Source organism: Gallinula chloropus (genome assembly GCF_964237585.1).
Source record: "Gallinula chloropus genome assembly, chromosome: 3".
Lineage (NCBI taxonomy): Eukaryota > Metazoa > Chordata > Aves > Gruiformes > Rallidae > Gallinula > Gallinula chloropus.
The window spans coordinates 59,970,549-59,996,341 of NC_140087.1; the positions used below are offsets into that span (position 1 = coordinate 59,970,549).

The window sequence follows — 25,793 nt, forward strand, 5'->3', positions numbered from 1 at the left end:
GAAACCTTGAGACCGTTTCTCCTTTGCTTGGGAGGAACCACCAGAAATAGTTGTAGGTGCTAATTGCCCATTATTCTCACTAATGTGAAACTGTTAATTTGGATCTTTGAACATTTTACTTGCTTGAGTCCTAACCAGGGGAGCTTAAGATGGAAGGACCGTGCAGTGTCCCGCTTCCCACCGTGCCGTTCGGGGTTTCTTCCAACGCCTGAATGGTTCTTCCTCGAGTCGCTTACACCGAGAAGAGGGGTGCAGGCTGCAAAACCTTCCCACATCTCACGTTGCGAAGATGGCACTGCTGAAAGTCAAATTCAACCAGAAGAAACGGGTAAAACTAGCGCAGGGACTATGGCTCATGAACTGGTTTTCAGTGTTTGCCGGAATCCTTGTTTTTAGCATGGGGTTGTTCCTCAAAATTGAACTCCGGAAGCGAAGCGAAGTGATGGACAATTCTGAAAGCCACTTTGTGCCCAATTCTTTGATACTGATGGGTATATTATCCTGCGCCTTCAATGGTTTTGCTGGAAAAATTTGTTACGATTCTCTGGATCCCGCTAAATTTGCCAGGTGGAAGCCTTTGCTGAAACCTTACCTGGCACTATGTTTCTTCTTTAACATACTAATTTTTTTCGTTGCTCTGATTTGCTTTCTCATGCGGGGCTCTCTGGACAGCACACTGGCCCAGGGGCTCAAGAACGGCATGAAGTTCTACCGGGACACAGACACCCCGGGAAGATGCTTCATGAAGAAGACCATCGACATGCTCCAAATTGAGTTCAAATGCTGTGGGAACAATGGCTTCAAAGATTGGTTCGAAATCCAGTGGATCAGCAACAGATACCTGGACTTCAGCTCCAAAGAAGTGAAAGAGTAAGTGACTTTGTGGGGTTTTTATCATGCAGTATAGTTCTTTGATCAGTATTGTATTAAAGAAATGAACATCACAACAGGTGCTGTCTGGAGAGGGCTTTGCATGGAAAGGGTATTTTCTCTGCTCTTGCTCAATAAGCATCCCAGATGTTCAGCTAGATTGCTCTTCCCCTGACAAATTCCTCCAATGTTATCCAGAATATAAAATACGAAGGACCAGAATACATTTCTCAGTGCCATGTAAACAAGCTAAAAATACTATTTTGGATGTCTTTTACCTCTTTATAAACCCGTTTACTACTCCACACAGACCCACTCCCAAAATCAACGGGGAAGTATTGGAATTTTGCTTTTTCTAAAGCAGATTTCAGTGCGACTTCCAAAAAAAAGACTTCCCTGGATAGATACTGCCAACGCCACTTTTAAAGCCCCACTTTGGATATTGGCTACTAATCAATCTCATGGGAAGATATAGAAACAGTAACGGTTTACTGATAACTCCTGTATGTGTTTTAAATCCTTAAGATGTGGGATTTTAATTTCACATTCCCTCAGTGGGGGACTTCTTCGGGACTGTGACAATATTGAGCTGTCGACACCCACTGACTCCCTGGCTTTACACAGTGCCCCTTGTAGCCAAATGCATTTTAAATTCTCTCCTGCATACAAGCATGTTCGAGGGATAGATACAGATGTGGAAACCTCACATGAAAACAGCGCTAGTTTCCCCTGTGCAAACCTGAACAGACTGTTGACCAGAAACACCTTAATGGCTCTGATGTCAGTGTCCAAAGAGGCGGTAATCTCACAATCAGGTTAGGCACACTAAGCGCGGTTTAAAAACCGGCATAAGAGCAAGTGAACTTTTGAAATGAAAAAAACGAGCATTGAGCATAAATACCCACAACCCTTTAAACAATTGTTGGGAATTTGGTTATTTGGAGTCCTTTAGAGACGTCCCTTGTAAACGTTGATGCTCTGGGGTTGCACGTAAGGCCTTGTAGACTGGAAGCAATCTGCCCTTTAAATATACTGCCTGACCATGTAAGCAGCGTTTCACTCCTGTGTGTCCCTGTGTATGGATTTGACTCTGTGGGTTGTCGGGTCCTTTTTGCAGTTAGTTAGGAATTAGGCCTTCGTAGTGGGAAACGTTACAGGCTTTACCCATTGCACTGCTTGGTGACAGTAAATGCACCCATTGTTGAATGAGGGGGTGTTTGCGTTGCAAAGGTATGCCCAAGGGTATAAATAACTACTTGAAAATGTAACAAGTTCACCTTGCCAGTATTATATGGAGATTTGGGAGCTGTAACTTAATCCAGCAGTGGAAGGGCAAAGCACAACGGGAAAGCAAGGTTATATTGTCCTTAATAAACACTGTCTTGTTTGGGCCTGAGACTCAGAGCAATTTCTTTGCTGCTACTAAGGCAAGAAATAGGCCATTAAAATCCCACAAGTGGATGTTTATGAGTGAATTTGAGTTTTGAACTATGTGGTGGTATGCAATCTCTGCTCACACGGTGGGATATTCTGGACCCTTTGAAGCCAATAGCAAAGTTCTAAATTCCAGGGAAGGTGAGAGTCCCTCCCCTGCAATGGGATTTTTATATTATTTGTAAAATGAAGGCCTGATCCAATCTCTCTGGAGCTGGAGGAGCATTTCCACCTTGGTGGGAATTAGACCCAAGGCAGAGCATGCTTTATATCTAGAGATAAATCCCAAACTGTATGTGGTGTTCAGATGTATTTAGGTCGTGACTGCAAAGTGGAATTTTGCTTCACCAGGCTGTTGCAATCACCTCTCTCTGTGACACAACTTTAAAATATCCACAGAGAAAGCTACAAGCAACTCTCAGTTTTTGGGTTGTTTTTTTTTTTCAGCTCTCTAGATGGCTGGGGCTCTCCATTCTGTCATTTTCTATGCACAGTGCCATTTGTTAGAGCTGCAGTCCTTTTATTATAGTCATCTTCTGCAGTGCCAGAAGAACAATCCTTCCTCTAAGTCTCTGTCATCTAAACGTCTCGTAGGGCACCAGACTAAATGTCTGTTTATGGAGACCAACCACAGTCTCAGATGGAGAGTGGCTGGGGAGATCCTTCAGAAACTTTCCAACACCTTTCTGCTGAAGCATATTTCGTGTTCTAAATACTGTCTGCCTTCCCAAGCCAGAAATAAATGCATGACCCCTTCCTTGAGCTATTATCATCAAAGAGAAGCTATCAGGCTTGCTGGACCAGATTTGCTGGTCTAGCTGGATATGGTGGGTCCTAAGGCTGTTGTGGGTCCTTTTTCAAGCTCAGGACACCTCCGACATCTCCCTTCTGCCCTAACTATGCTGAGTACTCTTTTTTGACTGCCCCTCCTGAAATCTCTCTCTGCCACCATTTACTTTTATTTAAAATTAATTTCTTTGAAGAAGTGACCCAAGAGGGCGCATTTCCATCATGGAGAGTTAATTATAGACTCAGTGTAGCCTTGATATAGGAGAGAATTTTAGAGAGGAAACACACACAGAACAAACACCGCTGCATGAACTGGGAATGCGAAGAAATGGCATGGCCAGGAAGCACCCTGGAACGTCTGCATTGCTTTAGCTTTCCCTTCTCGTGCAAGTTTGCTCTACTCTGTGTGTGTTTGTGTGTATGTGTGTGTGTGTGTGTTTGTATGTGTGTGTGTTTGTATGTGTATGTGTGTGTGTGTGTGTGTGTTGCTCATGCTTTCTTCTGCCCTTGCCCATAGTCGGATCAAGAGCAATGTGGATGGAAGGTACTTGGTGGACGGCGTCCCTTTCAGCTGCTGCAACCCCAGCTCCCCGAGACCCTGCATCCAGTACCAGGTCACCAACAACTCTGCTCACTACAGCTACGACTACCAAACGGAGGAGCTGAACCTCTGGCGCCGTGGCTGCCGGGAAGCCCTCCTGCACTACTACAGCAGCATGATGAGCTCCATGGGCGCTGTCGTCCTCCTCGTCTGGCTTTTTGAGGTAACCCTCCTCTCCTCAGCTCCGCTTTGCTGAAGCACCAGCTCCGGAGGGGCAGAACATTTTTTGGTGTGGACCTTTTAGATCAAATCTAAACTGTCCACTGCTGTTCTTCAGCTGACAAAAGGTCTAATGGTGAACATCTGCATAAGGCCTGAAAGGTCTCAGGCTGGAGGCAAAGCTGGGAGGTATGGGGTGAGGGTTAGATTGAAGACACACCCCCCCCCACCTTCAAAACAAGGGGCCAAAGCATCAAGTATTCCACAGCAAGGGGGAGAAAGGGGCTGATTTTGTGGCAGATGCAGGGTGCTAGGCAGGAAGGAGCACAGGAGGGCTCAGCCCCCCAGATGCATTACTTTTACACACCGTTAGTGGGACAGGGAGTGCAATGAGGGAGTTTATGTGCTGAGAAAACGAGACCTCAAGCCATGCACAGAGTGCAGCTTGAGGGCAGCGTTTGGTTTAAGGTCCTTCATCAGCTCCTCCAATGGTTATGGCCATGAGAAGCAGTTTAGGTGGAGCAGATGGATTCATTTTATTCTGTTCTGCTTCCTGAACCGCCCCCTGCACATACAAACAGGTGCCAGTGCTGCCCAGTGCAGATGTGTGTGGGCACCGTAACCCCAAGTGCAGCTTTTTGGCTAAAGCACTGTTCGGTCGGTGTGAGGAAGAGATGTCCATCTGCCCCTGGGAGGTGCCCAGGTTTCTCACCGGGGTGTTTAGTCCATACTAATGCTCAGGGAGCGTGGGCAGGCGGCGGCACGTGGGCTGGCGTGTGAGGTGCTGGATGTGGAGGTAGGGCAGGACCGGATGGCAAACAGGCAGGGTGCAGCTCACTGTGCTTCGTGGACCCTTTCTAAACCCTTGAAGTGGCTGCTGCAGATGGCATTGCCTGTGTGAAATGGCTCAGGTGGCTTCTAAAAAATTTAGATAAATGCATCTTTAAAAAAAAAGAGACACATTATATTTTGATATGAGCACTGGCCTACACCCTTCCAGGAATGAAGACACTTTTTAGAAAATAAAGAGCTACACAAATAATCCGTGAGCTGGGGGGAAAAAATAAATCCTAAAGTTACTTGATGTTGTGTTATTTTAAACATAACTGCTCAGTGCAGCTGAGAGGCATACTGCCTCCTCCCAGCACTGCTGCTTCTGTAAGAAAAGAAAGACAAGCTTATGTCTCAGCCTGGATTCTAATGGAGAGAGCTTGAAGAGAGGGGGAATTTCGGCTGTGTTATGAAAATCAGACAGGAATTCAAAAACTCAGGGGAAAAATGCACAGAAATACCAACACCAGCTGCAAAATGTCATGTAGCATACCTCTGCTGCCTTGTAGGAGATTAATGACAGTGACACATTAACATTAATAGCAGCTATAAAAAAGCAGCAGTTTATTTCTAACTGTTCAAAGTGCACCCGTGTGGCTTTTTTGACCCGTGGTGTAGTGAGAAATCCAACCTTCTCTTTTTTTCTCCTTCTTTTTCAAAATGTAAGGTGAGGGGGTGGCTTTTTTCCGGCAGTCAGAGGACTCTTGGGGCAAAGCTTTACAGATATGTCACAATCCCGGCTTACATTAATTTGCCCTCCTGAATATTTATGAGTTGCCCAATATTCTACCACAAAGGGCCCAGATTTGGGTCTCACGCTACCTCTGCTTTTAAGGCAAACGTTGACAGGGAGGAATCAAAGGAGGAAGCAGACGTTAATTTAGCCCCCCCCTGTAATATAACCACATTTTTTAAATCCCAGTCTGGGTAGGAAACATTTTTATACTGCAAAGGAGTGCAGCAGAGGTCCCGACTCCCGGCCAAGGCAAGATGTCAGACTGACCAGGGTGCGGCCCAGCGGGCGGTTAACGTGCTGACTCCGCGCTGCTCATTTTCCCTGTGACCGGCTCACTGAGAAGTTACGGAGAAGGGCGAAGAAAAGGGGCATTGTGGTTTGTTTTGGAGCTGCTGGAAGATCAGGCCAGCAGCACGGACACAGGACCTCCCCAGCAAAGCCCCCCTGGGGCCAGTGGAGGACTCTTCCAGCTGGGTTGGTGGTATTGAGGTGTGGGAAGGGGGACAGAGGACAGAGGGAAGCACTAATCACAGCTATTACTTTGAGGTGTAGAAAAACATAACGTGCCAAACAGGTGTAGTGTAGGGGCCTCAGGGAAGGACATTTAGGTTTAACGTTTCTTTATTAGGGGCAAGTAAGAATGAAGCTATTGTGAAGTATCAAGCCTTCTATTGGCAAATAAAACCCACGTAGCCTGTCATATTTTCTGGAAATATGTTATTATCTGCAGGCTGCTTGTTCCAGCAAAAGCTGTAGGCTGCCCAGGAGCTACAACGGGTCATGAGGGTGACAAAAAAAGATCACACCCTGCTCTAGCTAAGCCGCCTCAGGCTAAACCCTGGCAAACAGATGGGCTTCATTGCAGAAGGTCAAGTAGAGCAAGCCAGGCTGTCTACTTGACCTGCCCCAGGCAGGGAAGAGGAAATGCAGGGCTCGAGGGTGCCCCGAGGAGAGCGTTTCAAAAGGAAGGGAGGGCAGTAGCTGTTTCCTGAGATGCTCCAGGTCCTTTACCTGTATGAGCACGTGGCTCTTGATAGGTCGCAGCTACTGCGGTGGCCAAGACCTTGAGATTCATCTTGCATGTGGTGCCACGGAAGGAGCCCAGCGCCGAGCTCCAGGAGGTGGGAAACCAGGGAAGAATGAAACGCAAGCAGGAAGTGCTTTGCACATCCCATGCTGGCGAGTAAGCTCTCTGATGGGTTGAACACCAGGACTGAACTCTGGATAATCTGCAGAGCCAGCCCACAGGCAGCAGGGACCCTCCAGAAGGGCCCAGTTTGCTCTGCTAGCACGGATTGAGGGGCTGAGCCTGCTGCAGTGCAGGGGGATGCACTGGCCCAGCCTGCCTATATGTAGTGCTGGAGAAACACTGTGGCCTTGTTCTTTCTGTCACTTTAAATTTGCTGTAAAATGTCAAGAGTCTTCACATCAGTTTGTGCTTTGGCCAGGAAAATAGTCACTCAGCAAGACTGGGGTAGCTTTGGGACCCTGGTGCCCAGGCCTTCCCTGGTGGATTAAGCAGGTATTTGTATACATTGATACAACTCCCCTGAGCCTTCTTTTCTCCAGGCTGAACATTCCCAGCTTGCTCAGCCTCTCCTCACAGGCGAGATGCTTCAGTGCCTTCAGCATCTCAGTCATCTTTTGTTCAACTCTTTCCAGTACACCCATATCTCTCTTGTACTGAGGAGCCCAGTGGTGGAAACAGCATGCCAGCTGTGGCCTCACCAGTGCCAAGTAGAGGAGAAGGGTCCCCTCCCTCCTTCTGCTGCCAGTGCTTTGTCTAATGCAGCCCATGATACCATTTTTTGCCAGGACAGTCTTCTTTGGTGCAGGGGCACGTTGCTGGCTCATGTTCAACTTGTCACCCAGGAGGACTCCCAGGCCCTTCACCGCTCCTGGCCAGTCACCACCCAGCACATACTGACACAAGGGTTTGTTCCTTCCTTTGTGTGGGACTTTCCACTTCTCCTTTTTGAAATTTATGAGGTTTCTGTCACAGAAGTTACTTCAGAAAAACTGATGGTCCAAGGGTCTCTGCTATCATATAGGAGAGAGACCAATTTATCACATAGTTGTCTCCAATGTCCTGGACTCTCTTCTCATCTGGCAGAGAAGGCCAAGATGGTGGCCAAGAGGTGTCAAGAGCCCAAACATTTTATGCTGCTTTTAGGACCCAAAGTCTTTCTGAGCAAGATTTTTAAGAAGCTAAAGTCTTCAACTGAGAGCAAATATCACAGAATCTCATCCGAGGGCAGGTCAGCCCTTCCCATCTGCACAAATACCATCCTTTTTTAAAGCACAACCATGTTTAGCGACTTAGAGCCATTCAGGAAGCCTGTAAGTACAGCTAACTTTGCTGTCAGGTAGTGGGATGTAGTAGGTCAGTCACAAAAAGAAAGCAAGCTGCTAACAGACAGTGAGGTAGCAAAAGTAGAGAGCAACATGGAGACCACCCTTTGGGTCCAGTCCTATTAACCTTTACTTGCAACAGCCATTAATAGGAAAGATTAGTCCCATGAGTGAGAGCAGCAAAACTGGGGCTCAGATCAAAAGGAAGTCAAACTTTAAACCTCAAGACTAGTGTGATGTGATTTGTCATTTCTTGTGGCCTTTATAAAAGAGTGTTTCAACTGATTTAAGTCATCACAGTATTGAGTAGATTCACAGCAAAATGAGACTACTTCTAAATTCAGGACCATTAGATCCTTCTTTGAGGATGAAGGTTTCGCGATTTGTGTGTCCCTATGTTGAACAGGCTGAAAGCTTGCCTTTTAGATATGGAAATATTAGATGAAGCTTGTTTGTTTGACCCTTTCTGGTCTTGAGTGAAGGCAGAGAAACATCAACATCTGAAAATGGTGAAGATAACCAAGGGTTACCCTTTAGTCTTCTAGAAGTTTGGAGATACTGATTGTAGACAAGCAGAATGACCAGGGTAGATAGACTAATGAAGAGCCCATAGAAGCATGTGCTTGAGCAGTGTCCAACTAGTCCCGAAGACAGATGTGAATTTTGAAATTGGCCGTGTTATGTGGCTGAATCCCAACTTCAAACCTGCCCAGCTACCCAACACTGTAACCATCCATGACAGTTCGAAAGCTTCCTCCACTTCTAGTTCAAAAGCCCCAACAGAGAGCACCACCTTGTCCAGGGCACCTTTCCATGGGCCTCAGCTCTGCTACCAGGTAGGCAACACAGGGGGATGCCAACCTCTTTATCCATCAGGGTTTAGGAAGAGCAGAGGTAATCACTTCCTTGGGAATTTGAATAGTATCACAGAGGCATCACCCTTCCCTTATAGAACAAGTCCTGTGAGGTTATTACCAACAATAAGTGGTCTCAGTCTTAGCTGTACCTAGCACATGAAAGACTAAACTAGTCTTACTGCTGCCCCATCCTGACCCCCTGCTTTGCCACCTCATCAAGGCGGCTTTTCTGGGCCCTGCCTTTTCTTTCTTTCTCTACTTCACAGATCAATCACTTTTATTCCTAAACACCACAACAGTGGAAGTCAGATTTTCTCAGTGGTGTCAGAAGGCAGGAGACTGGCTGAAAACATCATCTCTGGAGTCAGGTTTGGGGTGTGTGCTAGCATCAGGGGTGTTACACCAGCACAGTATAGCTGGGACCAGGAAGTATTTTATCAGAAATAGAAATCTGATTTAGATGGAACCAGTGAGAGAGACAGACCACCTTCTGCCTTGGTTTCCTTACTTGCACACATCCATATAAAATCAAACCCAGAATTTGAAGTAGACAAGCCAATGGTCCAAATCTGCTGCTCTGCTCAGATGCTGATTCATTGATATCTCCTTGAGCTGATTAATATTCTTGCCAAACATATTAAGGTCAATATGAAGTACAAATATTGAGCATTAAAGCGGCTGGTGGCAGAGCATGTTGTTGCAGATATAAACAGCTTTATGTACATCTAGTGCATAAGGAGCAGATGTTTCATTAAAACCCCTCAGGAGGCATCTACCCTGTGACAGGGTCCATGGAAAGCCCCCTTGTGCACATGGCCACACAAAGCTGCCATTGAGCAGCAGCCAGTGCCTGTGCTTCCTTCAGAAGTTGATGCAGCCACCCATGGCTTATCAACTATTCCTCTTCTCAAGGCACTCAGTGATTTCAGACCTCCACCCTCTCCATTCCTACTTGTGAGGGAGCAGTTTACAGCTGTCAGCTCCCCGTCACCTCTCCTGGCCATCCAAAGGGGAAGGCCGCTCAAGATCTCCTCATGTGGGTAGCAGATTCCTTCAGATGTAGGTGGTGCCCTCGGGGGGTTTGTTCACACCCACCAGCCTGGGATGCTGGTAGGGCGGCAAGGACAGGAGTGAGGGCACAGAGGCTTGCCTGACGCTCTCTGTCTTTCCTGTTGCATGGCACAGATGTCCGTGATGGTTGGCTTGCGCCTCCTGCACACCTCTCTAGAAAGCATCCCAAATCCTGAAGACCCTGAGTGTGAAAGCGAAGGCTGGATCCTAGAGAACAGCCTGAAGGACACCTTGAAGTCTGCGCTGGAGAATTTGAAAAAGATCGGTAAGTTCAATCAAGTGGAAGCAGATGCCGAAGGGGCCGGAGGAGAGGAAGGTGGGAAGACTCCAGCCATCGCAACGGTCAGTTGAGTTTCTAATTGATGTGGACTTTTTATCAGAGAGGAATAAAAACACCTGAGAATTGTGAATATCTATGTTTTAAGAGCTATGTATCAGCCACCAGAATACGCATTTCTACTCATGCTTTTTTGGTTTTATACATGGGAGTATGCAGCATAGGGCACCTTGGGATAACCCATTTATCCACGATGTGAGTACACCATATTCATAACTTCTGGGGGAGGTGACCCCACTAGGACTTGCAACATTTACGTGGTCCCTTATCAGGGACAGGTAGCTAAAGAAACAACACATAAACCACACAAAAAACCCCTCACTAGCATCACACGGTGATCCATTCCATCTCCTATTGAAACTAAAAATGGAATTTCGAAAGTTAATTTTTCTTCTCAAGTTGTTTTATCAGCGTACTTCATGTATTTCAACTTTTAAGGACAAACAGATTGGTTTTCTGGGGAGTAACATGCTAGAAGTCAAAGGAAGAGGGAATTCCAGAATTGTATATAACTTAGTATGCAGGTATTTTGACAAACTTCTCATATAATGTGATTTTTTTTTTGTTTATGTGCTAAGCAAAGGTATTTTCTGCTGTATTCTTGAGACATACATAGAACAAAATGCAAATTTACGCTGAGGATTTATGTACCAAGCAAAAACTGTAATTTAATGAAACAGCACAAGGGTCATGAAAGAAACACTAAGGTAAGATCTGAGTTTTGTTGCTCAGGGATGGGGTTTTTTTTCCAGTCAGTACATCTTGAATGAGCGTATCATAGATTTATTCTTCCCCTTGTGTTTGAACAAGCGGAGCTTAGAAGATTCCTCTACTAGAAGAGTGGAATCAATGCTATGAGTGTGTGCCAGTTATGGTTATTCTGGACACTTTAAAAATTATGTAATCTCAGAGTTTGCTCCAGAACATTCAAGCTCAACTATTTTTAAAATAAGTTTAAAAAAAGAAAAAAAAAAGACAAAAAATAAAAGCCAAAAAAAAAAAAAGGCTACTTATGGCTACTTAGAACTAACACTTTAATGTTTTCCAGGGTCCTAGCAAATGGATACTGTTGGTTGGCCAGCATTTCAAGCCTCAGACTTTGAGGCCAGGGAAATCAGCCCCAAATTATTAGCAAGCTTTATTTTTCCTTCCCAGTGATAGGGTGCCCTTCATTCTATCCTTGAAGTCAGAGAGGTCTTGCATACGCTGCATCCCTCCAAACCTACCATCACAGCTGGCGGTCCTTATTCTCCCACACAAAGCTGGGAGGGGACGTGGAGGGTCTGCTGCGGTGCGCGGGCTCTAGTAAGGGAGCAGAGTGTCATCTTGAGTTTACCCACAGCTGCCAGATAAATCCAGCTACAGGGATAGAAACCAGAGAGGGCAAACCCCAGCACCCTGCCCAAACAACTGCAGGCACCTCAGCCCCTCAGCTACAAGCCAGGCACCACGCTTACCTATACCCCAGCCAAGCAAAACCTCTACTTCCCTGCAGCATACTGGGGAGAGTTTTCTCAGCAGGTCCCTTCCACCTGGCCGGTGGCCCCTCTTCAAACAAAGCTGTGTTTGCAGCTGCCCAATCATGGCAGAGCCCGTTAGCTTTCATTGATAATCACTCCTGTGCTTGTCCCAGCAGCACTCAGCTCCTCCAGCTGTTGTTCAAACCCCTGCTGGGATGGACAGAGCGGGTCACAGCCAGACAAGGAGGGACATGTCTGTACAGCTAGATGTGGTCTCTACATCAGTGGCCAGGCTGTTTCAGGCCCTCTGCACAGAAGGTTGGGTTCTGACAGGTACTTGTGGCATCCTTTCACTTTTTCAAAGCCGGTCAAAGCTTTTCACTGCAGTTACAACAACGAATGAAAGAGTCAACACTGTTCTTTTGTGTGTTAAGACTGACTAGGAAAAGGGGAACCAACATAAAAGCCAACTTGCTATTCACCACAGCCTATCATCTACTGCTTTGCTGAGGGATACCCTGCATGGCAGAACCATACAAACCAGGCCAACTCCTTCCTTCTCAGTAAGGCATCGCTGTGACCAGCTGGTCTTCTCAGCTGGTCTGTTAGAGAGCAACAGGATCATGGATGGTGCATGATGTGGTCACATATATCAGAGAAGAGCTTTTTGGGGGGAGTCACACAAGGATAGGAGCTGCATTACAAGGATTAATTACAGATTTTCCTTGTGAGGCTTTGGTGTGCTGTGATCTACACCAGTTCCTTGACTAGACATCTGATTTTTCAGAGAGATCGAGATGTAATTTACTGCCCTAGAAATCTGACTTAGGCCAATTGCTTTAGACAGGAATCTCCAATTATTTGTAGTCTTTTTTTTTTTTTTATCCCCCGTTTGTTGCTAGCATGACACAAAGAATTGTCCAATTCTTCTTTCAACACCACACTGGAGAAGCCAGTTCCCAGAGCTGAGGTGTCACAGTATTAGGCAGATAGAGACAGCATCTAATTGGGTCTGTAAAAACCAGGACTGGAATTGGGGGTTTCATACAAATAAGAACAAAGAGCTTATCTGCTAATGCTGTTGAAAATAAAGCCTCCCAGTTAATGAAGGTCTTTGTAACCTCTTATGATTACAAGAAGATTGTAACACGACTGCTTTGTAAAATATTACATGTAATATATCATTCGTCCAGTCTTAAATATACTTTCTTGTGACAATGCAAACGCTGTTCTAGTTAAAGATATTTCTGCTGCCTGCAAATGTAAATTTAGGTATTAAAAATTATACTGCAAGTAAAGAACTCTTTAAAGAAAATGTTTAAATACATACAATTTAATACACGTTTCTTTCATTTGCATTGCTGCTGACTTTTTGTTTCTGAATTCATTTTTTGGACCTGTTTCATGTGTTCCTATAGGTGGGACGTTTCCCCCCCCCACACACACACACGCTTTATACAATGCTCTGAGAGAAAAAACACCCTCCTCTTCTTACATGCCCAGCTAAGCTCAGGATGTACAAACAAACCCCTAAAACCACTTGCCTCTTCCTAGGAACAGAATCTGCCCGACCATTTCAGTAGCATCCCCTTGGAGCACACAGGGATGACATCATCTTCACTGGCCTTAGCTTCTAGAAGCGCTCAACAAGTGAAACCACCGGCATCCTCAGGATCTTTGGCTAAAGTCTTTTTCCCTCATTCAAACCTAGCCTGCAACAGCCATTGAGAAGAAATCCTTGCTGTTAGTTGGAATTTTGGTGCTGAAGCTCAGGTAGCCAAAGCTGCCAGCAGCAACCCAACAGCTCCCAGAGCCGTGCCCTGATTTTCAAACCAATACACTTCAGAAGGACGTGAGCTTAATTCACACAAACCAGGCCGCCTCTTTTTAGGTGCTTCCATACAGAGGACAGGCTTCAATGCAGGTACCCAGACCTGGGAGCCAGCCCGAGCCCTTGGAGTGCCAACTTTTAAGAACTGTAATTCATTTTGTAAAACAAGAGGTAACAAAAAGCGCACTATTTTACCGGTGACATTTATCTGAAGGGACACAGAACATCCACGAAAGTGCTTTGAAGGAGGAAATATAAACAGCTTCCTTAAAGCTATTAATTCCTAAGTAGCCTTAATACAATTGATAAGATTAGCCTCCATGCATTACACGAGCTTGGACATTTCATAATACCGGCCGAATGCATGTGTGCAGCTTAGCAGAGAGCATGGGAATGCTATATTGGGCTGGCCAGCACTTCCAGCTAATGGGCAAGGAAGATTTTTCAAGGCTGATGTAAAGAAAAAGGGATCCCAGCAACTTATTTCCACGTGGCTTGTTTGTCTTGATAAAACAAACCCCAAACACTGCTCTTTGCCACAAGATGCATAAAACACAAAATGGGGGCGGATCACAGATGCTTATTAAAAAAAAAAAAAATAAAGAGCTTTATTAGAGATTAGTTAATTAAGAGATAAGGCCAGAAAAATAGAATGGTGCCATGTGATAACAGCGCCCTGCCGGGAGACGAGGGCTTAGGCAGGTTTATTTCTGGTAACAGGAATGCCATTCTCTCAACAGCATCTGAAGTAACACACACATGAAACCCTTTCTTCTTTATTTTCCATTTTGTAAATTATATCAGACCTGTAGTGTTGGCTGATTGACTGAAACAGGCTCAGCGTGCCTACGTTTGCTGATCCCCTGTCATTTTACAGATATTAAAGAATTTTGACCCAAAGCACATTTGAGAGCTGTGAAAGCTGGAGGAAACCCTGTCCCGGGGCTCAGTGTAGTGGGCAGCACCACCACAGCACCCTTCTTGGGGAACGGGCCTGTGTTTCGCAGCCTCCTCATCACACATGCTATGGGAGGAAGGGCAGAGCAGGGCTCCCACCTCCCTTCCCACTGACCCCTTCTAAAGTAACACACATGGAACAAGTGTTGCCTGATTAACCTGTTTCTACAAAAAAAAGAGTTGTCCATAAGCCTGAGCCAACTGTTAAGTTCGCTGAGACACACATTTCCACAGTTTTTCAAAGCAATTTTTTCCAGAGCAAAGGGTGGTGAGGGGATCAGGTGTGCCAGGCAAATGAGGCAACCACACCTCCACACCTTTTACATCATGTTCCCAGGAAGAACAGGGTCAAGCACTGCAAATCAGAAATGGGGACACTGAAGCATGTGAAACTCAGTAAGGTACAATGATATCTGGGAGGGGGATGAAAGGAAGAGACCAAACCATCAGCTCCCTGCAGCAAAGTCTGAGGCACATGATTTGAACCTAAAGGAGGGAAGGTTTAGATTAGGTATTAGAGGGGAGTTTTTTACATAGAGAGTGGTGAGGTGCTGGAACAGGCTGCCCAGAGAGGTGGTGGATGCCCCATCCCTGGGGGTGTTCAAGGCCAGGTTGGATGGAGCCCTGAGGAACCTTGTCTAGATCCAGGTTGGTGGCCCTGCCTGTGGCAGGGAACTCTATGATCCTTGAGGTCCCTTCCAACCGAGACCATTCTGTGATTCCCCAGACTGACAGTCTTGTTACGAGGGTGAAAGTGAAGCTCTGCCTCAAACACACACTTTTTCAAGTGGCTGTGAGCTTTCCCATTTACACATGTGATCACTGACACAAATAAGGGGGAAAATACAAAGACAGATGAGGTGAATTCACAAGTTCACATGAAAGAGTTGTTCATTAATTATATAAATTAATTGAGAGCAGAAGTAGCTTTGATTTTGTAATGTTGCTGTAGACGTGTTTTAAGTAAATCACAGCCGCATTTCTTGTTTTCATCCCAAAATTTTAAGTGTATCATTCTTGAGCTTAGGCAATGTTAAAAGTGGACTAAATTCATTTCAGGAAGTATTTTATCAGGGAATGATTTTACTCAGGAAGAGACCTCCAAGGGTATATCATATCTAGATTTCAAATAATCACTACCACAGCATGTCCCCAACTCCAGTGGGGCAAAACAAGTTTGCCTCCTCCCTCTTTTTAAGATGGCACTCAACCTGGCAAGCTGCTCGTTCCTGCACACCCTCCTTAAGTATTTCACAACTAGGTCTCTGCCTCTGCTGAAGACATACAGGTGGATGCTGAAGCTCCAAGAGCAGGAAAGAATCCTCCTTCCATCCTCCTTCCACCGTGATCCCTACCCCCACAGCCCTAGGAAATGGTGGGGACCTCGCCAGTCATGCCTGGAGCAGGGCTCCCCACCCTGCAGTGTTTTATTTCTGTCTCTCACACGTGTTGAAATTAACAGCAGCTACCCCCCCAGCCCAACACCTGTGCTTCCACACGCTCTAAGCACCACACACATTGCTGCCACACAGCATTCAGCTCGACATTAAATAAATTTAACCCCCCCCCCAAAACCACTCAAATTTTCTTTTCAGCTCCACCCTGTTTGAGCTGGGAGCAGGGACAGAGGGGAGCTGAACGCTGACACTGAGTACACAGAAAAAGAACACACAACACACAACGCTTTGCTCCAGAGTTCCCACAACCAGTAGCTTTGGGCTACTACGGCCCTTTCCGAATTAGCAAAGCCTGACACGGTTCGAGCTCAGACACACAGAGGAGCCGCCCGCGGGGAGCAGCAGCCTGAAACAGATGCCAAACAGTTTCTGCAGAGTTTTTTCTCCTCCTTCGAGCGCGCCTGGTGCCAACTCACACGTTCGAGCCGAGCGCTTCCGATCCAATCACCACGAGGGAACGCAGGCCCCTTGGAGCTGTCTCTATGGGGAGCAAACATTACCCCCTACGCAGGCATCTCTGGTTAGAGGACACCGGTGAATCGCTTGAGGGAACACATTGCCCATCTCCTTGCCTTCGTTATTTTTGTGTAACCTTTTCCCCGATGATTTGTTAACACAACCCTTGCGCTTAGAGCACCACAAGCACAGAAATACGTTCCACACATCATTCCTTAGATACGTGGTTGATTTTAAATCAACACTCTGGGTTTATAAGCCAGCAAAACACCCCACAGCAGCCTGTGGAGATGCCATCGCAAACCTGACCTCAGCTGTCCCACCCTGCCCGAGGTCACCAGCCGGTCTTGGCTTTCCTTCCAGGATCCCACGCAAAGAACAAGCTGGAAAACTTACCACCTCCGAGCGCACGCTGCCTGGAAAGCCTCTGAAAATACACATCCACAAGCTGATGGAACAGTAACATTTAATCACTGCTGTCATGGAGACAAAGATCAGTACTTGCCACTTCTTGGCTCCTACACCTGTCGTGCTGCAGAAACTCCCTGTGCTCTCCCTCTTCTCTCCAAGAGAGGAGTGTTTGACAAATCTCTGTGTCAAAACATAAAGACAGAAGATTTGGGCATCTAATGTTTGCATGGCGGCAGCAGAGGGGGAGAGGTGGCAGAAGCAGCAGGACACCGAGACAAAACGGGGCACCGCAGTTTAGTGCTGAATGCCAGTGAGTACAAAAAAAACCCAAAACCTTTCGAAAAGCCAGCATACCATCACCAACCAAGGGGGATGTAGAGGACACAGCAGCCACCAATCCTGCCCTCCATGGCACAGTCCTGGCCAGAACAGTGGGACACACACGTCTGACTGTGGGTGTAAGTGCACGGCTAGATACAGTGAAGTTAAGATGAAGTCACTGTGCCCTTCCAGAAGGCCTCGAGCTGAATCAAGAGGATGTTTTAGTAAGAGGGTTCCACCTATTGCCACAAATCCATGGCCGCTTCTTAGGGCCAGCGGGTGATAAGGTGTGCTGAACGGCATCGAAACACACCCTGCGGCATCAGGAGGCCTAACAGCACCCATTGTGTGTCATAGTCCCAGTCCCTGCTTTGTAAACACCAGAGCTACTTCACTGCAGCACATCCTGTACCAGCCTGAAACAGGTATTGAGCAGGTGGAGGTAAACAATAACAATGACAAAAGTAACAACCGTGACAAAACAAGCTCAGTGCAGTTACACAAGAGATGCACCCGTGTTAGCCATCGGACACTGAGCTGACTCTTCCAAAACACATCCAGGAACTGGTATTTCTCCTGACCATCATTAGCCTTGGAATAAAATAAAGAAAATAATAAAACCCCTTCTCCCTCTCCGGAGCACCAAACTGCATAGGCACTGCTGGCAAGGAGAGACAGGGAGACTCCAATGCCTTCTGGACATGTCTCCATGCTCTAGAGCTGCCTGCAGCAGGAGATCTCGCTGATGTCCTTCCCAGCAGCCAAGCAGGCAGCTCCAGGCTATCCCAGGCTGGTAGCAATGCCCTTCAACCAGTTGTTGCTGGTTCTCCAAACTAAGAAATGACACACTGACAAGTTGAAACCACTCCCTGGTAACTAGAAGGTATGGAGAAGTGGTAAGGTGTGCTACCCACCATGCGCATGACTTTCAACAGGCACTACAATGATGGAGACTTTGGCCTCAGCAATACCTGTTTGCAATGTTCTTACTGTGGGACTCTTCCCACCTTTGCTCGAACGTAGCCTAAAGGATGTCAACTCTACTCCTTCCCATTCTTCTAGACATTCAAATCTCACAAGAGAAATAACAATAAAAGGCATTCACGGTAAGGACAGAGACTCCCATAAAAACAACTCATCTTGTGGACTTTCCACCATCGGTAAACAAGGTTTCTGTGCCTGTCACGCTGCCTTTACACCATGACCCCTGAACCAGGAAACCAGAGGAAACAGTCAGGCAGTGCCATGCTGGCGCTGCACACAGAGGTGTGGTTGGCAGGCCCCCTGGCTCTCTGCCCTCCTTGAGTGCCTGGAAGCATTCCTGTGTAAGGCAAGCCTTGATAACAACAACTGCACCCAGTCTTGTTCCCATGAAACCTCTGACCTTCTCCAGGCAGGGTCAAGCAGGACTCTGGGACACTCACTGTCAGCAGCTGAGGAACAGAAGAGCTGACAGTAGAGAAGCAGGTGCCTTCCTAAGAACGTTTTCTTTTAGTGTCAGTTAAGGTACAGAGAGCACCATCCCATTCCCAAGATGGGGGATTGGCAAGGGAAAGGTCCTGGCTCACCAAAAGCAGAGCAGGATGCAATACAGAAATACAAAGAGCAGGAGACAGAGAGAAGCCCCCCAGAGATCAATGCACCAGCTCCCACTGTTAGCAGAGGCGGCCTTCCTGCTGGTCGTGCACAAAGTCATTCAACCCTTGGGTTAAGGGCCAGCTCCTTTCTTGTTTCTTAGCGAAATAAAGTTGCTGTAAAAGCCCTTTCTCCATACAGCAGATGCCTGTGCAGCCAAACTACTGCACACTGTCAGATTTCACTAGGTACTTGCTAATCCCAACAGCGGGGTGGAAATACTGAGCCATTGCTGCTTGGCAGAGCTGATTCCTAGAAAGGAGGTGCAAAGGGGAGCCCAGGGCCGAGGGGAGCAGACCCCATGCCCAGTTGGATTGCAACAGGACTTCGCAACATCCCTTACATAATTTAAGCTCCCCAAAGGAGAGCAGCCAGGGCTGGAGCCTGAGAGCTGGTAAGGCTTCACATCAGAAGGACAGAAGGTCCATGCAGCCACACTCAGACCAAGTGTGAGCCTCCTGTAGTACCCTGGGGAAGAGTACAGCCTGTCATCTTGCAGTACAAACACAGTGGGAAACTTCACCCGTGTAAGTTGCATTTCACACAGGGATGGGGGGTTAAGGTTCACAATCCTTTAAAAGGACGATTAGACTTTTTGGCAGAGGTCAAGAAAGGTTTAGCTGACTGAAGCAAGTGGCACTAATAATATAATCATCTTACACTTTTAGCCGGGGAATTGCAGATGTTGCACATCCAGGTATTTCTGTTGGCTTGTGATTAACAGGGTGACACGCTTGAAGGAACAAGCTCAGCGCGACTCTGAAAACAATGTTTTCAAAGTACTTCTTTAATGTCAACAGCAAAAGCATTTACTTGATGCTTTCAGCCTTGTTTTGTTTGCTGGGGTAAGGGTTTCTGCTTTGGGGGCTTCAGGGGGAGAAGGGGTGGTTGGTTTTTTCCTCCCCCCAAACAGGTAACAACATTGCAGACTGTACACGTAACCCGCAAATATTAAAGTTAGAGCCAATTTATTACAGATTATTTCCCTGATACTGAAACAATGTTTATATATATATATAAATATGTCTACATTAATATAAATACAGGCAAACGAAATCAGAAAATAGAAGTCTGGAGTAAAGAATGACTAAATTTGCAAAAAGAAAGATAAACTGTGTACTTTGCAATTATCTGTGGTCATAATTTCAGCAACCTGCAGTCTCCAACTCTGATCCCAGAGGGGAAAAACCACAAACACAAACCTTCTTGCTGTCAACGTTTTGCTTTGCACAGAGAAATCTCTCTGTATGAACCACCCCTGTAACATTACGTGCTTACAGTGAAAGAGGAGCTTGTCAGTGTGGTTACACAGTATGTGAAACTGCGGCACAACTGCGGCTTAGGAAGCAAAACTCTCTGCAAAGGACTAGTAACACCACCAAAGTGTGATTTTTGAGTACCATGCACAGAAAATTCTTGATGTATCAACCAGTTTAAGTAGGGGGAGGCAGAAATGAAGCATTCATGTCTTTTTTCTGCAACTTCTACATGTGTCTTTGACCAAAGGGACAGCAGTATATAAATCATAACTACAACAGGTAGTAGAGTCAAGAGTGGTTTGTACTGGTTTTAAGAAAAGGAAATCAACGTTGGCCAAGTTTCTTTATTTCGTATTTCACATCTTCACTCAATACTGTAACTGAATGCTTGAAAAATTGTCCTGTACAACATGAATATACAAAATTTCTCTGAAGCATTAAGTCTGTAAAAATAGAAACAATTCGGTCAGACCAAGTGTAACTGAAGACACAGCAGACAGTAAAGGGATTGCTTATCTGGGCTGAAGACGTAGTCAGAAAGTAAGACTTAACTACAGCTTTTTAAAGAAACAGAACTAAGTAAATTAAGATTTTACTACTTTGTCAGAAGATAAGAGAGAGAAAGGTGATGGATTTTATTTTAAAATCAATAAGCATAATGTCAGTTAGAGACACCTTGGCGGTCTAATTACATACAACTAGAAAACTCACTGCCTTCAGGCACCCTCATATCAAGTGCAAATCTGTGCAGTTATAGAATATATTTATAAAATATACTATATTGAAATATCTTTACAGAGCTTTAAATCAAGCCAAAAAGAAAATATACTTAATGGGACAACAGAAAAAAAAAAAGAATCAATGCAAAAACTGTGGGCAATGTGATTGTGGCCCTTCAAAGCCAGAGGAAACCATTCAGCTTGTCTGTCTGCAACAAAAAGATGGGATTTGCACTTTAAAAGTCGACTGTTACCAAAAATGAAAAAAACATCCTCTGTGCTCCTGCAAATGAAGATAAAAGTAGCTTGCATGACATTTTATGTATTGGCATTTTCTTAAAATATCTTCTAAAGCACAACGTCAACCCTTGGATACCAATAACCAACCACACAGAGAGTAAGAGTGTTTCCCAGCTAAATTCAAATTACAAACTACATAATTCTAAGGAGTGCAACGCTCTGGAAATAAGCTTTAAATTAAATTATTTTACTTGTAAAGCTAGTGTTAGGGGGTTTTAGTTAAACTGGAAGCAAGAAAGCTGCAAGAGTACAAATGACAAAATCGTTTTAGATACATCAAGTGAAGAAGTGAATTATCCACTGATGCAGACAGAAACATCCATTTGCTACATTAGTTGCTTCCTTACTTCATTCCATTGCATGTACACACAGCTTAAGTATTAAAATGCAGAATAATAAATAAAACGGCTCAGATTACTAGCAAGGGGCAAAACACAATCCGTAGTTGTGCTCTATCTAGTCTCTGTTTCAGCAGTCATCTTCTCTTGCAGTTTATAAGAAAAATCAGTCAGACTTCCAAAAAGAGTCTTTTTTTTTTTTTTTATCAGAAACTCAAGTTCATTTGCCCAGGTTTATAACCTAAGACATGTCTGTGAAGGAAGCACAGTGCAAATTATATGACTAATAAAACTTGCCTACATAGAAATAAGTTTACTTGATTAATGTTAACTGGTATCTTTATGAAATACAAAGATTAAATAACGGGACTGGGTTTGGCTTTTCTCACCCCCAGACTTTTTTTTCCTAATTCCTCCTTTGAAAAGCTTTCTGAGTTACAAAAATCTTTATTAAGTTCCAGTCTTCAGCAGATAACCATTATAAATGCTGCCAATCGATGCCAACTAGCGTTTGATTTGCTTCTTGTGCATGTCCAATTTCCTCTGTGATACTGTGCTGTTGCCAGAGTTTTTGAATCTTTTTAAATCGTTCTTTGCACAGATGTAAGGGATTCCCACGTCTGAAAAGGAGAGAAGACTGATCAGCAACAATAAAATACTGCAACTAAGCACAAACAATCAGGTGTCACATTGTAAATATTAGATAACCCCTTAAAACATTGAAGTATTTAGATAACCATTTATCAGTATTGTCTTATCAAGGTATCTGTTGATTTCTTTTGACAAGTGGAGTGCAACCCTCTCTAGTCCACATTATCCCCTGTCCCCCACCCTTGGGATTCTCATGCACAGCCCACCCAAGTCTGAACATCAGTGTTCAGCATCTTCCCATGCTGAACCAGCTCACAGGCTAAGGTTTAGACTGGTTTCAGAAGTAACAAACATTAACAATATCAAGTCCCCACGGTATTCTCATAGGAAGCAAAGACAAGAGTTACAACAAAGAACTACCGTATCAAGTAAGGTCATCTTATAGTAAATTAACACAGACTATACAAATAAATGCACTATTTATAAATAAAAATTTCTACTGTCTAGGCAGCTTCACAGATGCTAAGACGACTTAAGCTTTTACACCTCAAGTGTTTACTTCTATTAAGTATTTTTAACCTAACCCCACATCGTAACATTAAAACGTTTGAAGATACTATATACAACAGTAATGTCAAAAGACAGTATTACCTATGTAATTAAAACAAGAAGGTAACATAGGAAGTATACTTCACAAACCAGATAGGAATTCTATAACTATCCATAACAGATTATTAGTAAAAATACTTACCGGAGTCCCTGGTCTGTCTCTCCATAGTCATCGAGATACGGAGGTGGATAAAAGCAGCCCTTTGTTTTTCCAGCTAAAAATAGCACCTGGCATTCTCGTACTCTAGAGAGCATCACAGAGAGTATTTTAGCTATTGATTTTTAGGTGAACAGTTTCCCATTTTTTCCATATTCCCTGCTCTTCCAGTTCCTGCCCCCTTCACTCTTATCATCTGCACGGACAGATTTTTTTAAAGGCACTTTTGTTTTTTAAATTAGAGATCATCGTCTCTTCCTGTTGTAACTCCTCAGTAGCAGTTAGAAACCATGTACTTCCACATCATATTATTTGCAGTCTGAGCAAATACAAGACAGCCACAAAGAAAAACAATTTCATCTCTCACTAATCTCTGCCAAGGTGAGAACAGACTCTATCTACCCTTTCCTTGGACACAGGATGTTCACGTTTTCAACAGCAGCAGCAACAAAATCAAGGTATCTACCTTCACTGTTCTGTAATACTTGAGTGAAAATAAAGACACAGAGAAAACAATTTCACTTTAAAATGGAAGTCAAGTTTTGGATGACATCTTAATTTCAAGGAATCAACCTCTGAACCTTATAGCGAGGTGTAAGGAAGATGAACCACCGCCCGGACAAGCCACCCCCACAGTCACATTTATAGGCTACTCATTTCACCCACACACACCACCTAACCCAGCAGTGTAAGCAGGGGGTGTTGAGTTCCTTACCTAAGGAATATGCCCACTCCAGAACCACAACTGTATGTATGTGCAGTACAGGCTCCAACATCTTCTCCCTCTAATTCAGTCTGACAACAGTAACTCTGAGAACACAGCATGGTCCCACACACAAGGCACAATGTTGGGGCTCTGCTTTTGTCACCACCTGATTTCGGACACCTTTTGTTAAGCAGAAAAAGAAGCAATCATAATCCACCGTATGCATTAACTCTAGATGGTAAAAAGATTCAAGAAGTATTTTTAAACATTTATACAGCTAACAGTTCCACAGTTCCAGCCAATTTTCTGTCTGAAATACCTGGCAGTTTTGCTGGAAGAGATGGCAATCGATGAGTGCCACTAACATTATGATTTTACAAGCACCTTTCTGAGGCTTTTGGGTTAAAGCTTTCACAGCTCATCAAAAGGAGCAAAAGACTTTAGGAGCCCTCACTGTATCTCTGTACAACTTACGAGAAATTGGATGCTTGGTTAATGAGGCAGCTGTAGTCATCCGGAAGGTCTATTAATTTGTTGGATTCTCTTGCATAGCTAGAATAAAGCAAATTAACCACTCACATTTCAGTGAACACACATTTCAAACTCATTCATGTTTTCCTGACTCATCTAAACAGCATCTGTGAATAACTAAATTTTTAACGTTTTCCTCTTCTCTGCCATGCAGAGAGTAAAATGGCAGCACACAAAGAAGTAACCCCCAACATTTTCCCCCTAGACCACCTCCAGTTCTCCTACTTACATTTTTCATGCACCTGAGAAAGTGCACAGGCAGAAGAAAGCCAGAAAAATCTGTGTTTATGGATGCTTTTAGCAAAGTCTACAGGCTTAACCACATTATCTGCTCTACTCCCTTGCCAGTTTGCTTTGTACTTTCTTTTTGTCATTAATATTGACTGAAAAATAGCCTGACACCCAGTATCCTGAAGGGAGTGAAATAGTCACACAATGAAAAGGACCCATTTAATAACAAATACCTGTAACTTTAGAACTAACAGTTAAAAGGTAATTTTTTTTGCAGATGCTGTATTTTAATAACCTTCAACTCTAGGAACAGTACATATTAGACTGTGAAATGCAAATACAGGTTTGTAACAGAAGCAATGTACAACAGAGAAAAACAAACCAAAAAAAAAATCACTGTCAAGTCCGACATAATCTTGGGAAGAGCCATTAAACAGCAAAAGGAACACATGGAAAAAAATCCAAACAATCACACATAACAGGAAATCCATTACACATTCCATATACCTTCACTGTATAAGATGTTCTGTTAATAGCCTGGTATTTAACAGTTGAATCAGTTGATTTTTGTTTTGATCTCTTAACCTTATTGTATGTATGTTGAAACACTGACTTTATGTCTTTAGCACAGGAGATCAAAATGCAGGTGTTTATATATTTATTTGACAGCACCGTGGATATCAGATACATTTAAAATTATTTGGATAATTGACAGTCGCTATTTTGAGCCAACCTTCATGAAAAAAAAAATCCCAAAAAGCTTTTCTATACCCACTACGTATTAGATCTGTTCTGAATTCAAAACAATTGCTTCGCAAGCAGAAATGTATGAAAAGCAAATTTTCTTTTTTAGGAGCTGACTTGGTGTTGATTTCAGTGAAGAATTTGGATTCTTTAAAAAGCACTTCAGCACCTGGCATTTTTAAACAGAGGTTATGTATGTCTTTTAGCAACAGCTTACACTTTGAATCAGAAGGTATAAGCCTACTATAGGAAATATAAGCAGCGTTATGGCTTCTGATTACCTTCAATAAATCTAATTAAAACTAATATTTAACTTTGCCTTTTAAATCTACCAATTTAAGCAACACTTCCCTTGTCTTAGAAAACTAAAGAAACCTCTTTGCCTATCCCTTAGTATCTGTGTCATTCAAGAAGCAGAATTGATACTGTGTTATTACAGACACCCTTTAGAGTAGATATTTAGAGAAAACCAAAACGCCAGCATATATCTCTCATCTCCTTAAAATTTCCCCATGCTTACCTGATAGCATGTCTCTTGCCTTCAAGATACCTTTTTACTTCATTGTTACTACACCAACTAGAAGAAAAAAAAAGGCTTTTAACCTCAATGGATGATACTTTCCAAAAATAAATAATAAAAATTCCAAAGTACATCTATGCAATAATATCTATCACCAAAAATATTTAGTTCAGAGCACTTCCTTTACAAATGTTTTTCAAAGTCTACTGTTAATTTCCACAGATGCACCCCTGGGACCATACTGACATTACTGTCTTGTGCAGAATTCCTGATTATATTTCAACTAGGTATAAAAACTACTTACCTTTCTATTAATGTGTTCAGAATCTCACTGTTCTCTTCAAAAAGGCAAGTGAGGTTGTTTGGCAAGGAAAGATAGCTACATAAGTGTTCAAACTGGTTTGCTCCATTTACTGTAAAGAAATAAAAGTATAATTCTCATAATTGCATTTTTTAAAATTGCATTAACTACAACAAACATATTCCCCTGTACCCAAAATGTGGTACAAAGCATGAAAGTGCT

The 25,793-nt window shown here is 44.1% G+C and overlaps 2 protein-coding genes across 4 annotated transcripts in view; one reads left to right on the forward strand and one right to left on the reverse strand.

Annotated features, from left to right (window-relative positions):
- Positions 1–289: 289 nt before the first annotated feature.
- Positions 290–10,051, forward strand: PRPH2 (peripherin 2; the record flags this gene model as incomplete). The annotated part of the gene is made up of 3 exons (XM_084262602.1): positions 290–870; positions 3,611–3,857; positions 9,815–10,051. The coding sequence occupies 3 exons, from the start codon at positions 290–292 to the stop codon at positions 10,049–10,051; spliced, it is 1,065 nt and encodes a 354-aa protein (XP_084118728.1).
- A 9,471-nt stretch (positions 10,052–19,522) lies between these two features.
- Positions 19,523–25,793, reverse strand: part of UBR2 (ubiquitin protein ligase E3 component n-recognin 2) — a 55,985-nt gene continuing 49,714 nt past the window's right edge. For all 3 annotated transcript variants that reach the window (XM_084261887.1, XM_084261885.1, XM_084261886.1), the window contains exons 42-47: positions 25,575–25,683; positions 25,271–25,327; positions 23,719–23,796; positions 23,254–23,424; positions 22,524–22,625; positions 19,523–21,801 (exon numbers count right to left, since the gene is read on the reverse strand). In XM_084261887.1, the coding sequence (XP_084118013.1) occupies positions 21,660–21,801; positions 22,524–22,625; positions 23,254–23,424; positions 23,719–23,796; positions 25,271–25,327; positions 25,575–25,683 (659 nt within the window). In that variant the 3' untranslated portion in view covers positions 19,523–21,659. The remainder of the gene's footprint in view (positions 21,802–22,523; positions 22,626–23,253; positions 23,425–23,718; positions 23,797–25,270; positions 25,328–25,574; positions 25,684–25,793) is intronic.